Here is a 17497-nt window from a genome sequence, read left to right on the forward strand (position 1 = left end):
GTCAGGAACAGATTATAAATGGAGGACATGAATAAAGAACAGACTTAGGGGGAAATTTATGAAGACCAGTATTTTAGTCAGTCTTGATAAAAAGTGCAGTGGCTTATGATAAACCAAATTTATTAAAAAGCACACACCCTTTTAAAGGGGTTATCCAGCAAAAATGTTGTTGTTTTTCTCTCCAATAAACCATACCGGTAGCCAGGTTGTGTAATAACATGAAAAAAGTCTATACTTACCTTCCTCACTGCCTTGTTGTCACAGTGTTTGGTAAACTTTGCTTCCCAGGACTGTAGACAGCACATCACATTGCTGCTCAGTCAATCACTGACTGAAGCAGGACATTGAGGTGACCAGTGATTGGCGGAGCAGCAATGTGTAGTGCCATCTGCAGCACAAGGAAATGAAAGTCCCTGGACATCGGGTGCTGTGATAACTATGCTGCGGGGGAGCACAGGCTTTTTTTTAATCACACACCCAGGGCATATAAATTTAATTTTTTTTATTGCTGGCGGCTTTAATATGTTTGCTAAATCTGTGGTGGTACATTTGACACAAATCGTCCTCATCCATTTCTAAAATGAGAGCAGTGTAGAAGGGTAATATGTCAAAAAGTTTTGCACAAAAGGGCTTATGCATAAATTTGCGACTCTTTTTGACAGTACACTGATATACATTGTTGATACATTTTCAAATAATTTCTTGTCTTTGAATTTAATAATTGCAATTAAAAACCTACTCCTACTCTATTTGGGTACAGAGTAATTTAAATATAGTTAGGGGATTTGATTTGCTATATTTAACTTAAAAGGGGTACTCCGGTGGAAAACATTTTTTTTCCCTATCAACTGGTGGCAAAAAGTTAAACAGATTAGTATATTACTTCTATTAAAAAATCTTAATCTTTCCAGTACTTATCAGCTGCTGTATGCTCCAGAGGAAATTGAGTTGTTCTTTTCTGTCTGACCACAGTGCGCTCTGCTGACACCTCCATGTCCTGTCCATGTCAGGAACTGTCCAGAGCAGGAGAGGTTTGCTATGGGGATTTGGACAGTTCCTGACACAGACAGAGGTGTCAGCAGAGAGCACTGTGGTCAGACAGAATAGAACAATTCAACTTCCTCTGTAGTATACAGTAGCTGATAAGTACTGGAAGAATTAAGATTTTTAATAGAAGCAATTTACAAATCTGCTTAACTTTCAGACACCAGTTTATTTGAAACAAAAAATAAAAAATAATAATAATATATATATATTTTTTTCTACTGGAGTACCCCTTTAAGGCCATGGATACCTAGGATATGGAATTACTTTTACATATGTCAGTGGTGACGTTGAGGACATTTATCAAAACCTTCCAAAATAAATGGAAGAATGAAGATCAGAGACTGAAAATGAGTGCAACATATTTTACTCAAGGGGGAGATTTATCAAAAAATGTGCAGAGGAAAAGTTGACCAGTTGCCCATAGCAACCAATCAGATTGCTTCTTTTATTTTCAGAAAGGCCCATGAAATATAAAAGGAGATTTTTTTATACTTACCGTAAAATCTCTTTCTCGAAGGATCCATTGGGGGACACAGACCTTGGTATATGCTGCTGTCTCTAGGAGGCTTGACACTATGGTAACCAAAAAGTTGGCTCCTCCCAGCAGGATATACCCGCCTCCAGGCCACTGAGCTAATCAGTTTTAGCCCCAGAGCAATAGGAGGAGACCGACAGGTCAAAGGAAAAAAACATGAACTGTCTGAGAACCGTAAGGACGAAAAAAGAATCGCACTGACGAAAGGAAGAGGTGACAGAAAGAAAAATCCGAACAGCCCGTACCACATCTAGTTTGTGGAGTAAGCGCTCCCTGGGATGAGAAGGAGCGGGACAAAGGGACGGAAGGACAAAGTCCTCGTTGAGATGAAAAGCCGAAACAACCTTAGGTGAGAAGGACGGATCTGGTCGGAAAACAACCTTGTCCTGATGAATTATCAGGAAAGGAGAACGGCAGGAGAGAGCTGCCAGTTCAGATACTCTCCTAATGGAAGTAATGGCTATAAGAAAAGCCACTTTCAAGGATAGGAGGCGAAGGGGAACCTCCCGGGGAGGTTCAAAAGGTGCGTCTTGGAGAGCGCCTAGAAAGGACAGCATGTGCCACGCCCTGAAGGAAGTTTCGGACATGCAAATTGGAAGCAAGAGGACGCTGAAAGAGAATAGAAAGGGCCAAAACCTGACCCTTAAGGGAGCTGAGAGCCAGCCCTTGTTCCAACCCGACTGCAAAAAGGAGAGGAGATGGGGAACGGAAAAAGTAACTGGAGAAAAGGTCTGAGTTTCGCACCAACGAAAGTAAGACCACCAGGTACGGTGATACATTTTTGCAGAGGAGGGCTTGCGAGCCCTGAGCATAGTGCAAATTACCTGGGAAGAGAAACCACGGGCCCTTAGAACCGCGGTCTCAACCGCCTCGCCGTTAAATACAGCGACTGTAAATTGGGGTGGCAAAGGGGACCCTGTGACGGTAGGTCTGGACGAAGTGGAACGTTGTCCAGGAGCCAGACCACGTCGGCGTACCATGCCCTTCGGGGCCAGTCTGGAGCCACCAGAATGGCGGGGACTCCTTCCGCCTTGAGCTTCCTCAGAACCCTGGGAAGAAGGGGGAGGGAAGGGAACAGATAGGGCAGGACAAAGCCGACCACGGAATTACTAGGGCATCCACGGCTAGAGTCCCTGGACTTCGACACAAACGTCGGAATTTTCCGGTTGTGTCGAGACGCGAAGAGATCCACATATGGGGTCCCCCAGAGGTCGCAGATCTGTGCGAACACCTCCGGAAGAAGAGACCACTCTCCGGGGTCGGCTGAGGACCGACTGAGGAAATCCGCTTCCCAGTTGAGCACTGCCTCAATGTGAATCGCCGAAATGGCCGGAACTTCGTGTTCCGCCCAGAGGAGAATCTTTGTCACCTCGGACATGGCTGCTGAGCTGCGAGTGCCGCCCTGCCGATTGATGTACGCCACAGCCGTGGCGTTGACCGACTGGACAAGGACAGGGTGGCCCTGAAGCAGGGACTCCCAATGCTTCAGACAAAGATATATCGCCCTCAGTTCCAGGATGTTTATGGAAAGAAGGGCTTCTTGGGGAGACCAGAGGCCTTGGACCGTCTGATCTCTGAAAACACCCCCCCCAGCCCGACAGACTGGCATCTGTCATGACCACCTGCCAGTGGAGGGGAAAGAACGAACGCCCCTGAAGAAGAAGGGGGAGCGGAGCCACCAGCGCAGAGAATGACGGGTCCGAAGAGGGAGAACAATCTTGTGATCGAGAGAGAGAGGAGACCTGTCCCACTTGCAAGAATCGCCAGTTGAAGAGGACGGTAATGAAACTGGGCAAAGGGAACGGCTTCCATGGCTGCCACCATCCGACCCAGGACTTCCATGCAAGTACGGATGGTGACTGGGGATGGTATCCGGAGGGAGCGGACTCCCGACAAGAGAGCCAGACGTTTGTCCGGCGGGAGGCGAATTCGAGCAGAGTCCGAATTGGAGCCCAAAGAAGACCAGGGACTGTGTGGGGGAGAGAACAGACTTGTCTTGGTTGACCATCCACCCGAAGCGACACAGGGTCTGAAGAGTGAGGCTCACATTCTCCAGAGCCTGGGCTCTGGTGGAAGCCTTGATGAGAAGGTCGTCCAAGTAAGGTATCAGTGATACCCCTTTTGACCGTAACAGAGTTATCACGGGCGCCAGAATCTTGGTAAAGACTCGTGGCGCTGTGGCCAGACCGAAGGGGAGAGCTACAAATTGATAATGACCTTCCAGAACCACAAAGCGGAGGTACCGCTGGTGGCTGGGAAAAATTGGAAAGTGGAGGTAGGCATCCTTGATGTCCACCGAGGAAAGAAACTCCCCTTGATCCATAGACGCCACCACCGAACGGAGAGATTCCATTTGGAAATGGCAGATCAGAAGATGTTGGTTGAGACGTTTGAGATTCAGGATTGGCCGCACAGAAAAGATTGGCAACCACGAAAAGATTGGAATAGAAACCCCGAAAACGTTCCCTTGAAGGAACCGGGACAATGACACCCTGGATAAGAAGGGACTGAAGAGCCTCTCAAAATTCCTTCGCAAGCGAAGGAGATCGGGGGGCACGGGACCGAAAAAAACGATCCCCTGGAAGGGAGGCAAATTCTTTCCGGTATCCGTTGGACACCACGTCCCTGACCCAGGAGTTCTAAATGTGCGTGGTCCAAAAGTCTCAAAAGAGCAAGAGGCGATCTCCCACCCGAGAAAAAACTGCGGGTGGGGGCGTCCCTTCATGCAGAAGTGGGTTTGCGGTTGCCCGGTTTAGCCGCAAAACAGCCGGAACGGTTGGTGTCCGACTTCCAAGAGGGACGTGCCTTGATAAAGGGAACCTTCTCGTCACGCGAAGGTGCCTGGCTGGACCATTTAGAGGGGCCAGAAGTCCGAAAGTCTTTCTGCGGAAAGAAGTCTTCAGAATGTAGTCTTCAGTCAGCATGGTCACCTGCATCAAGCCAAGCTCATAGCGAGGCGAACAGGGAGGTAGGGGGACCCGGACCCATGAGGTACAACCCCAAGCGCTGAGTCCCCACCTAAAAACAGAAAGAAAAAGGAATAAAGCACTAACATTCCCTAAACCTAAAAAATTAAAAATATGAGACCTGGTCTGGAGAACTCAAGACCAGTGTCTACCTCCTTAAGACACTAAGCTAAAACTGATTAGCTCAGTGGCCTGGAGGCGGGTATATCCTGCTGGGAGGAGCCGACTTTTTGGTTACCATAGTGTCAAACCTCCTAGAGACAGCAGCATATACCAAGGTCTGTGTCCCCAATGGAGCCGATAGAGAAAAGAAGCAATCTGATTGGTTGCTAAGGGCAACTTGTCAACTTTTCCTCTGCACATTTTTGATAAATCTCTTCCTTGAGTAAAATATGTTGCACTAATTTTCAGTCTCTAATCTTCATTCTTCCATTTATTTTCAGGCTCTCAATATTCAATCTGTAACCTGCTCTCACGCATGTTCAGAGTCTACCGTTTGCAGTGGGTGTTCTGCTTTCTACACCCCCCTTGAAAAAATGCATTGTGTGTGCTTTCCTCCCTATCTACAGCCTGTGTGAACTGTCCCTCTTGGATGCTTCCCTCTACATACTCTGATCTACTGTGCACAACCTCCTTCCCATCCCTGCTACTATCTCTAATACTGAGAGATGAGTAGCAAAGTAGTGACATAGAATATTTTAGATGATGAGTCCCTTATTTGTTTTCCACAACGAAAAGCTGACAGACAAAGTATCTTTTAGCTGACATATTCAAGCACCAATACCACCATAAACAACCAAATGGCAAGTAATTTATATAATGAAGAAGCCAGGCTGTAATGCCATTTATCTCAAATGGTAACTCTCATTAAAACAAATTTTTGCTATTGCACTCCTTATGTTAAATAAAAAATCTTTCTAATATACTTTGTTTAAAAAAAAATAAAGTGTATTATTTGTGTTTAGAAAAGCTTCCACTAGGTGTCTCCCTACTTGTCCAGAGCACATTTCCCCCATCTTTTTCACAAACTTTGGACTGCTGCTGGCATGGCAGAAGTCCAAACTCAGGAAATGCTGAGGGGTGTGTGTGCAGCCTTATCCAATCATAGCTCACCTCACACACTGAACTGCTATGGGCTGTGTGCAGAAGAGTGAGGGAGGAAGTTCTCCCCTGTATGGCTTCAGATGATGTCACGCCCCTTTCCAGTCTGTGAATCTGACTAAGACTGAGCAGAAAATACAGAACAATATCAAGGTAGAAAACTAACAAATAATAAAAATAAAGGCAGGAGGTGGTTTATCGTGATGGGGGCAGTGAACTGGAAGTATTATAAAATTCAACAAGATCATGAAAGGTACTCTTTAAGAATAAATGGAATTATATGGGTTACAATCTAGCCTGTCCTGCCTGTAATTTTCCCAATAAAAGGTGTCATGGAACAGAAAATCTGCCAAAATCAGAATGCTGTCTATAGCCATCAAAAGGGTCACAGCATCAGGAGAGTTGCTTGGTGACACATTCCAATAATGTAACTACATGCTTACCTTCACACACACATTTATCAATGCAGTAAAACACAGGACAACTGCTACATGAACACAAAGGTTCCAAATTCTTCTGTGAAGATGACCGTTTTTAAGATTTTTCTGTGGGAAAAAAAATACTATGGTTTGTACAGACAAATAGCATTTAAAGGGTTCATCCAGGATTAGAAACACAGAGCCGATTTTTTCCCAAAACCCCACCCCTCCTGTTTTGTCAGGTTGTGACCTTAGGAGCAGAGTGGTGATGTTCTTGGAAATTAGTTCTGTTTTTCAATTCCTGGATAACCCCTTTAACAAACCTGAAGATGGTTAATATTGATATAGAAGTTAAATAGTTAATAGTAACTGGATGATTAAATATCAGAAAAATTTGGATTCTATGAGCAAGGCCATGAGATATGGTTGATTGTGTAGTAGGCCGACCTTGAGAGAAGAGACAATTAGTCTACAAGGCATATCAAGAAAATTTCCTGAAGGGTCGCCAATGATTAGGGGGGCTGGGGGATGGTTTCTTGTTATCGTATGAGAAAAATGCATTTTATGTATTCAAAACGATAAAATCTATGACGTATATTTAGTGTATAAAAGGTGGGAAGCTTTTTTTGAAAAACAGATCAGCACTTTATTGACTTTGTACCAGCTTGTCTGTGTATACATTAATGTAGCTTCTCATTTGGCCAAATTATACATCATCCTAATTTGGACCCACACAGGTGACCTGTAAGTGGAAATTTTCAGATCAATATCTAAGTGGAAATCCACTGTTAGAGCACTTCTGTTGCTCGCTGTAGCGTGCCAGGCTGACAGAGTTTTAGGTCTGTCAGCTTTATCTGTAAAAACCGCTTAGGGCCAATGAGCCCTGTTGCCAGTTACATAAGAAATTGAAAATTGCAGTTTACTTTTAGCAGTAATAATCTTTTCAAATACATAGAAATAGCATCCTGGCAGATTCATAAAAAATAAATAAAAAAATGTAACCCCTTATGGACTCACAATACTATTTGTGTGGGGAAATTAAAAAGAAAATCGCAATTTAGCAAATTTTGGAAGGTTCTGTTTTCACACCGTACAACTTACGGTAAAAATGACATGTGTTCTTTATTCTTTGGGTCAATACGATTAAAATGGTACGCATGATAACATACTTTTCTATTACTGTTTCGCTTAAAAATTATTTTTTTTTACCAAATTAGTACATTTAAAATCCCACTATTTTGAAGACCTATAACTTTTTCATTTTTTCGCATAAGCGGAAGTACTGTACTGTACTTTTTGTATATTTGCTTATATAAAACTTTAAATACATTTTTTATCAATTTTTTGGGAATAAAATGTTATAAAAAAGCAGCAATTTTGGACTTTTTTTTTAAGTTAACGCCATTCACCGTACGGTATCATTAACATAATATTTTTATAGTTCGGATATTTACGCACGCAGAGATACCAAATATGTATATAAAATCTTTTTTTTTTTATACACTTTTTGGGGTGAAATAGGGAAAATGGGACAATTTGCGTTTTTATTAGGGGAGGGGGTTTCTCAAAAAATTTTTTTTTACTTTTAATTTTTACACTTTAATAGTCCCCATAGGGGACTATTTATAGCAATCATTCGATTGCTAATACTGTTCAGTGCTATGCATAGGACATAGCTCTGATCAGTATTTTCGGTCATCTTCTGCTCTGGTCTGCTCGATCTCAGACCAAAGCAGAAGACCCGTGGAAGGCAGCGGAGGAAGGTGAGTGGACTTCCATCTGCAGTTCTGGATAATCGGATTGCCGCGGCAGCGATCCGATCATCCATTTTAGTGACCGCAGCGCTGCAGATGCTGTGATCTGTATTGATCACGGCATCTGAGGGTTTAATGGTGGACATTCGCGCGATCGCGGCCATTACTGGCGGGTCCCTGGCTGCCATCAGCAGCTGGGACCTGCCGCGCATGACCCAAGCATCGCTCCTATGCTCGCGGTTATGTATAGGATGTAAATGTATGTCCTGGTGCGTTAAGTACCAGCTCACCAGGACGTACATTTACGTCCTGCGTCGTTAAGGGATTAAACATACCTTCCAGAAATGTCAAAAGTTTAGATTGCACTAGATCTCAGTCCTAAAAGCTTTGCTCTCTGGCCAACCACCACATCTGACTCATTCACTCCATAGACTAATGCAGTGAAAGAGTCAGATTTGATGTAATGTTGGAAGCGAAGTGTGTGCTGCCATGCACTTCACCGATTTTTTACTTGCAACTTGGTCTGGACCACAAGTCAAATTTATTTAAAATGAGAATAACCCTTTAAAGGGGTTCTCCGGTGCTTACACATCTTATCCCCTATCCAAAGCATAGGGGATAAGATGCCTGATCGCGGGAATCCCGCCGCTGGGGCGCCCGTGATCATGCACGCGGCACCCCGTTTGTAATCAGTCCCCGGAGCGTGTTCGCTCCGGGGCTGATTACGGGCGACTACAGGGCCGGCGGCATGTGACGTCACGCCTCCGCCCCCGTGTGACATCACGCTCCGCCCCTCAATGCAAGCCTACGGGAGGGGGCGTGATAGCCCCGCAATCAGGCATTTTATCCCCTATCCTTTGGATAGGGGATAAGATGTGTTAGCACCGGAGAACCCCTTTAAGACAATCACAAAAGGAACATATTGCTCACCTGTAGTTCCTGGGCTATAACCACTGCCAAGATGAAGCTGAGCAGTAGAGATCCTAGAATCATAGTATTAAAGAACTGCAGAACACACACCAGGACCAGGCTTGCAGCTTGAATCATATAAAGACTCCTCACCTAGAACAAAAAAAAAAAAAAAAAAAGCATCAAAGATCTCATCTATATCTACATTAGGCATATTAACATCAACTACCTAAACTGATTTTTATTCCGCTCCTTTTTCAAGATCTCTGCTTGCTATCCATTCAATGACAGCAAGCAAATATCACAATATATTAGGCAGTTGTATGATTTTTTAAATAAATATTAATCAAATGGAACACAATATGCCCTTATATATCCCAACCCTAAAATTTTACTTACATGGAAAAAGGTAACAAAAGGTCATGTACCACACTCTATATAAAACTAAAAACACCTTTACCCTCCTTTCCTTTTACATAGTAACATAGAACGTGTCAGCAGATAAGAACCATTTGTCCCATCTAGTCTGCCCAATAATCTGAATCCTATCAATAGTCCCTGGCCCTATATGAAGGATAGCCTTATGCCTATCTCATGCATGTTTAAACTCCTTCACTGTATTTTCAGCGACCACTTCTGCAGGAAGACTATTCCATGCATCCACTACTCTCTCAGTAAAGTAATACTTCCATATATTACTGCACAACCCTTTGCCCCTCTAATTTAAAACTATGTCCTCTTGTGGTATTTTTTCTTAAAATATACTCTCCTCCCTTACCATGTAGGTTCCATCTTTGTTTTAAAAAGTTTCTACCATATCCCCTCTGTCTTATCTTTCTAATTGGATCCTCTCCTCAGGGTGATGGGTATTTGTCTTTTTTAGCTATACAGCATATTTTACAGAATTTCAAAAATCAGAAAGATGTAAGTGTAATACAGCTGACACCACTGATACCTGGCCCTAAATGTGGAGATTTTTTTTATATATTTTAATAATATCAACTACGCCTATCCATCCTTAAAGACAAAGATCTTCTAAAACTGTTGATATGTATGCCCATAGGCTACGACCGCTTCTTAAAGGGCAAGATTTGTGATGCTGTAAAGATGATTGACCTTGAAGCTATACCTTACTGTTACCACTTCTGGGACTCTACGCACATATGTTACTTTAGTACAGAGTAATGGAATAGGTTGGCACTACGGAAATAAATGCATATGCCTTACCTTGTTGGTTGGTATCAAATCCAGACAATCCAGAGCAAAGAGAGCGAGACTTTGTATGAGCAGAATGAACTGGTTGAACTGCCAAGTGAGACTGAAGATAAACGTCGAGATGAACACTACAAGAAGGGATAGTCTCTGGATAGGAACATGAAATTAAATCAACATATAAAAAAAATAGATAAAGAGAAACCAGAAAACAAGTCACCAACTGCTATTGCTGAAGGCTCCAATGCTGAGATGAGGGATAGAAATTTCAGGATGTAAATAATGGACTTTACTAATATGAGAGGAAGTTGTGTTTTTTCTCTCTATAGTACTACAGTAGTGACTAGGCTTAGGTAGTGTTGCACTGAAGCAGGCTGATTCATTTACTGCAACCTGCAAAGTGAAGCCTGTTTAAAGGGGTACTCCGCCACTAAACATCTTATCCCCTATACAAAGGATAGGGGATAAGATGTCTGATCGCGGGGATCCTGCAGCTGGGGACACCCGCGATCTCTCCTGCTGCACCCCCGTACATCAGCAGCCTGGAACTATGTTTGCTCCATGGCTGTATCATCAGCCACAGTGCAAACATAGCTTCAGGCTGCTGATGTACGGGGGTGAAGCAGGAGAGATCGCGGGGTCCCTAGCGGCAGGACCCCCAGGATAAGATGTCTAGGGGCAGAGTACCCCTTTAAGGCCAGCAGCTGGAAATCCATTTAATGTGGAGTCAAGCAGAAAACTTATTTTTGAATTTCCTATTGTGAGGTAAAACAGCATTCTGTAAGGATCCCCATTTTGAGGTTACAAAGAGCATCTCTCGCTCTGGAGGACCTGACCTACTGTAATATACAGACCGCCCACTGATTTGAATGGGCACTGTGCAATGCTTTCTCTCCCCAGTGGTGGTGCTGCAGTAAAATTTCACAGTTACTACCAGGTTTATTTACAGATTCCAGTCAATCGCTGAGGGTCCCAGGAAGGAATCATATGATCAGATTACCAAGTAAGCATTGTTCAGCACAGAGAATCCCTTTCAGAAAATAACCCAGCCTTGTAGCAAGCAATGTTCCACTGCTGTGGATTTCACATGTACCTATTCTCCCTAAGGCCATGTTCACACAGCAGAATGTCTGTATGGAAGTCCACATGAATACTCAGCACGGACATTCTGCAGCAGCATTGATGGAATTCTGCTGCTCTGTTCACACGGCAGAACTTCCTGATTGCAGCGTCCGAAAAACACTCAACATGTTCAACATTTTTGCAGATTACGCAAGGAAATGCATTGCGGTCTATGAGATCTAGCGGCCGCCGGTAAGTCAGATGTGCGGAATTCTGCACATGCATATTTTACGCTCGTTTGAACATAGCCTAAGGACACTGCTGTGTGCTTTTTCATGTTTTACTCCACTGCCAGTCTATATTTACACTGCAGTATACTAATATATCATCCATGACTACAGCCACTATGTTTCTGTCCACAAAACAATTTGGGCACAATGCCGAGGTTTTTCAGAGACAATTGAGTAACTAATCAAACCCCTACTGACAAGACATAAATAGAATATCAATATGTCACCAGTGAGACATTTATCACCAGTCCTGTCTATAGGTTTACATTTAATTTGTGATAAAAAAATAAAAAATAAACCTGTAATTGTTCCATTAATGAATATCTGCCTCCCCCCCCCCCCCTTTTCCGGAAGTGATGTCTCCAGCTTGTTCAGTTCATAATATTCAGTGACTACATTCAGAAAAAGAATTAGCGAAGTTAAAGGGGTATTCCGGCCTTATACATCTTATCCCCTATTTTTTATACATGTTTGATCGCAGGGGTCCCGCCGCTGGAACCCTTGCGATCTCGGTGCAGCCCCCGACATTCTGTGCCTGGCGCTGCCTCCGGGACCAAGACATGATGTCACATCCACGCCCCCTCGTGTATAAGGCTGAAATACCTCTTTAAAATACTAATACTAATGGTCATAAATAATCTCTCAAACAATACTGTGTATAAATTATGCTTACCATTTTTATTTGTGTTAGACCAGGTCTCAGAAAATAGGATATCCCTGCTATCTGAACCGCAAAGAATGGAAGAGCCCAGTTTTCTCTAAGAGGAATAGTAAATTCCACCCGGGTTGTGTCAATTCTGTCCATAAAAAAATTAAATGTGAATAAGAGAAAGTGTATTCAGACTGATACGCATGTAAATGTATGGAGCAAGATTACTTAACAGAAGTTAGAATAAACATATTCCTGTTAAAGGAAAGCTGTGAGGCCTATTGTCAGATTTCTCTCTATGCGCAGTAAGGGCCCGAGCACCATAATTAATTCCGAGCGGAATCAGCTTGCAGCAGAATCCTATTGATCTCAATGGGATTCTGCTACTCCATGCACACTACACAGATCCAGATTTCGTTGCAAGAATGAACATGTCCATTTTTAGGCAAAATCCACCTGGAAAAGCCCCCATTAACCATTAGATTTCCAATGTTCATTTCCACTGTAAAATCCTGTCTTAGATAAGTGGCAATTCCAAGCAGTGCTAATTCTGTAAGCTATATCCTCGCTGAATTTCCTTAGTGTACATGAGCCCTAATAGGAAAAAAGCTGTCCATTTTGGTTTCTTTGGAAGCTAGGTGACAACGGTATTGACTGCCATAAAGGCACTCACAGGGGTTGTCACCCAGATTTCCTAGAGTTCTGTACGTGAAATGGAATGAGAATGCCATAAAGTCAAAATACCCTTTAATTATTCAGACTTTTGCCTAAAAGTGCTTGAACATTTACTATTCAAGATGAATAGAACTGTGAAAAGTTTTACCAAGACTATTAAAAAAAATAAAATCTGCCTCCTGTGTATAAGCTTAGAAAGTTCTACATAAAACTCATCACTGTGCTCTGAAGCCAAGTCATAACACTACGAAATGCAGCTGTTCTATATAGTTAAACACATGGTTTCTGATTTGGGTAGACAAGAAAAGCAGACAATCATCAGCCAGACGTTTATGACTAGAACACCGAGGTGAACCTTACCTGTTAACAATGTACCATAAAGCTGCTAATATTCCGGAAAGCCACGTCCCACTGAGCAGCCAGCTGTTAATGTAAAGAGCTGCTACATACACTGTCTGAAGGCCAAAAAGCGTGTAAATGTAAAAGTATACCGGCTCCAGGTAACTCTGCCAGAAAGAAAATTCATACAAAAAACAAGAGTAAATGAGTCTCTGGTCATTTAATCCCCCTAACTACATCCTAGTTGTATCACCTCAATAAGCAACACTGATTAAAGGGATTATACAGCGAATGGGATAAAAAAAAAAAAAAAAAAACTCAGATCAGCATAGGACATTAACCTTGCTTCTGTTATTCTATTGTGACCTTTTTATCTCCTGTACATGGCTCTGAGGTGCCTTTCTGCCATCCTACTTGTTCACTTCCCTGCAGGTTGTCGTTAAACTACAGGTCCCAGGATTCTTTGCTGCTGCTCTGTGCTCACTTGCTCCTAACTGCCATATCTAGGCAACCATTCCCACCCTGCTTTCACCTACTAGAAACCTTTTGTACGGCCCGGTCCTTTCACAATACTAATAACATGGTAATTTACTAAATGTGTTTATTACCCTTCTATCCAATATATTAGCCCTAAAACAGGCAATAAACTATAGCATATACCATATTTATCGGGGTATACCACGCACCGGCCTATAACACGCCCCCTCATTTTACCAAGGATATTTGGGTAAAAAAAGTTTTTTACCCAAATATTCATGGTAAAATGAGGGTGCGTGTGTGCGCGTGTATACCCCGATATACCCCCAGGAAAGGCAGGGGGAGAGAGGCCGTCGCTGCCCGCTTCTCTCCCCCTGGCTTTCCTGGGGTCTAGAGCGCTGCTGTCGGCCCTTTTCACCCCCTGGTTATCGGCGCCGCTGCCCGTTCTGTCCCCCTGACTATCGGTGCCGGCGCCGATAGCCAGGGGGAGAGAAGCGGCGCCGACAGCCAGGGGGAGAGAAGGGGCAGCGGCACCCATTGCCGGCGCCGCTGCCCCGTTGCCTCCCCCCATCCCCGGTGGCATAATTACCTGTTGCCGGGGTCGGGTCCACGCTGTTGCAGGCCTCCGGCGTGCGTCCCCTGCGTCGTTGCTATGCGCTGCACGGCGCGGCGCATGACGTCAGTGCGCCGCGCCGTGCATAGCAACCACGGGGTGCCGCTGCCCCTTCTCTCCCCCTGGCTGTCGGCGCCGCTTCTCTCCCCCTGACTATCGGCGCCAGCAATGGGGCGCCGGCACCGATAGTCAGGGGGACAGAACGGGCAGCGGCGCCGATAGCCAGGGGGAGAGAAGGGCTCTAGACCCCAGGAAAGGCAGGGGGAGAGAAGCGGGCAGCGACGGCCTCTCTCCCCCTGCCTTTCCTGGGGGTGTATCGCTTATAACACGCACATAGACTTTAGGCTAAAAATTTTAGCCTAAAAAGTGCGTGTTATACGCCGATAAATACGGTATATGTAGTATATAAACATATATAATAACTGAGAGAGAGAGATACACACAGTATATATATATATATATATATATATATATATATATATATATATATATATATATATATATATATATATATACACACACACACACACACACACACACACACACACAGGGGTGTGGAAATTTAATAAAAAACTACGGTACTTGTCCACGGGACTAAAATGGAGAAAAATCTACTCATGATGATCCACTTGCCCAGGCCAATTTTCGCTTTTACGCTCTCATTTTTTCCTCCTCGCCCTATAATAGCCATAACAACCTACTATAATGATACCTTTTAATTTTTCAATAACATATTCTCTGAACCAAAAAATTGGTGGTGAAATTGAAATAGTAAAAGATAATTTAGCAGATTTGGTGGTTTTCTTTTCTGCGCCATTTACCTTGTGGTTGAGATAACATATTATTTTTATACTTTAGGCGCCTGATTACAGCAATACCAGATTTGTATAGTTTACGTCATGTTTTACTAATTCTGAACTTTTTCAAATTTTTTATATTGCCATTTTTTAACCCCTGTAGCATCATTTTTTTCCGCATATCAGGCTGTATGAGGGCAAATTTTTGTGCCATAAACAGCTTTTTGTATCGGTACCATTTTGGTATTGATCTGACTTTTTAATCGCTTTTCAACTTTTTTTTCTGGGATATTTTAAAAATTGCAAATCTGTGGTTTGGTATTTTTTTTACATTTACCGTACGGGATACATAATGTTATATTTTAATAGGTCGTACAATTACGCACGAAGCGATACCAAATATGTTTATTTTTATTTTGTTTACATGTTTTTATATAGGAAAAGGGGGTGATTTGAACTTTTAACATGGAAGGGGTTAATGCAGCGGTCTTCAAACTGTGGACCTCCAGATGTTGCAAAACTACAACTCCCAGCTGGAATTGAAGTCGGGGCCATGTACATTTACAAACCTCCCATGGAGCCAGAACAGCAGAAACCCCCCACATGTGACACCATTTTGTAAACTACACCCCTTCAGGAATGTAACAAGGGTTACAGTGAGTACTTACACCTCACAGGTTTTTTGAACAGTGGGCCGTAAAAGTGAAAAATTAGATTTTTCAGACTATATTGATAACATTACCCCAAATGTTTCATTTTCACATGGGGTAATAGGGCAAAAGGCCCCCAAAATTTGTAGTGCAATTTCGCCTGAGAAAGAAAATACCCCATATGTGGATGTAAAGTGCTCTGCGGGTGCACTGCAATGCTCAGAATAGAAGGAGCGCCAATGGGCTTTTTGAGTGAAAAGTTTGTTGGAATTGAAGTCAGGGCCATGTGCGTTTACAAAGCCCCCATTGTGCAAGAACAGCAGTAACTCCACACGTGACACCAGATTAGAAACTACACCTTCAAGGAACGTAACAAGGGTTATAGTGAGTACTTATACCTCACTTGCTTTTTGAACAGTGGGCCATAAAAGTGAAAGAATTGATTTTTAACACTGAAATGCTGGTATTAACCAACATTTTTTTCGTTTCACAAGTAGTATGAGAAAAAGCTCCACAAAATGTGTAACCCAATTTCTCCAGAATAAGGAAATACCTCATATAAGGCAGTAAAGAATTATGTGGGTGCAAAAGGACTTAGGAGTGAGACAGCACCAATGAGATTTGAGGCCTAAAGTGGTGCTTCGCACTGCAATGGTTGAGGTTCTGACATAAATTCTAAAAGATAAACCCCGGCAAGTAACCACAATTTTAAAACTACACCCCTCAAGGTAGGTAACAAGGGGTACAGTGAGTACTTACACCTCACAGGCTTTTTGAAAAGTGGACCATAAATTGAAAAATAAATGCTGGGGTTACCCAATTTTTTACATTTTCACAAGGGCTAATGGGATAAATTGGGTTACATATTTGGGAGGGCTTTTTCCCGACTATGGAAATACATCCACATATGGGGTAACGTGCAGGCGCCCAAGTCAGAGGTCTGTTTTATTTGTGGCCTATGGCATATCAGTAGCTGACAGTTACATACATTCAAAGGAAAATACAAAAGTGAAACACCCACATGTGACACCATTACAGAAAGTACGCACCGTGAGGAATGGGACATTTTGAACGTACGGGTGTTTCCTAAATTTATTTTCCAGGAATGGATGAAGAGTAGCTTTTGAAAATTGCTATTTTCAACCTATGCTCTGCTTTATCTTTCTGGGAACAACTAACATGTGACTCCGAATTGTCGCCAGGAAATACGACAGAGCTCATGAGCGAGAACTCCGCATTTGAGGCCGATGTTTCTTACGGACCTAACAGTTAGATAAATTCAGAGAAAAATACAAGAAAGGAACACCCACATGTGAGCTTATTACAAACAGTACACCCCCTAGGGAAGGTGTATAGGGGTGAAGTGGACATTTGGAACAGACGGGTGTTCATTAAATTTATTTTCCAGGAATGGATAAAGTGTACTCTTCGGGGGGGAATGAACATTGCAATTTTAATACTGATATGCCAATTCCGAGAATGATGACCCAGAAAATAGCCCAAAGTAAAAAGGATGCCCTCCCCAAACCCTATGCTCTGAATCATCATTCTGGGAATGTGATTTTTGTGGCTGTCCCTATTCTGTTACCTCAAATGCGCAACTGCAAACTCCCAATGCTGTTGACTCTGTGTCCCATGACCCATTTTTTTTTTTGGGGGGGGGGGGGGGGGGGGAATATATATATCGGGGTTATTGGCAAAGAGGTTTTGTTTTTTTTTTGTTTTTTTTTTTAGGGGGGGGGGGGTATTTTGGTTTTAAATTTGGAATACAATGTACTCCGGACTGGTACATTGGAGTCGAATTCTGGGGAATGAAAATCAGGTGAAAGGATTAAAAATTTAGAACTCCATGGAAGTGTGATACTCCCTAAGGCAGTTTTTAATGCAGAGGCCCGGATGATCGGGGCAAGTGTCGCACTGAGTGGTGGTGCCCTTCCGAATCCCCCTCTTGCGACACACTGCATTTTTTCTGGGATTGTCCCTTCTTTCTAGTGTGGGGGAC

General features: G+C 43.1%; 1 protein-coding gene across 4 annotated transcripts in view; it reads right to left on the reverse strand.

Annotated features, from left to right (window-relative positions):
- DPY19L3 (dpy-19 like C-mannosyltransferase 3) overlaps positions 1–17497 on the reverse strand; it is an 88881-nt gene that overhangs the window by 30779 nt on the left and 40605 nt on the right. For all 4 annotated transcript variants that reach the window (XM_056525650.1, XM_056525649.1, XM_056525652.1 and 1 more), the window contains exons 6-10: positions 12980–13125; positions 11969–12092; positions 9959–10093; positions 8753–8884; positions 6093–6194 (exon numbers count right to left, since the gene is read on the reverse strand). In XM_056525650.1, the coding sequence (XP_056381625.1) occupies positions 6093–6194; positions 8753–8884; positions 9959–10093; positions 11969–12092; positions 12980–13125 (639 nt within the window). The remainder of the gene's footprint in view (positions 1–6092; positions 6195–8752; positions 8885–9958; positions 10094–11968; positions 12093–12979; positions 13126–17497) is intronic.

Source organism: Hyla sarda, chromosome 6, assembly GCF_029499605.1.
Source record: "Hyla sarda isolate aHylSar1 chromosome 6, aHylSar1.hap1, whole genome shotgun sequence".
Taxonomy (NCBI): Eukaryota; Metazoa; Chordata; class Amphibia; order Anura; family Hylidae; genus Hyla; species Hyla sarda.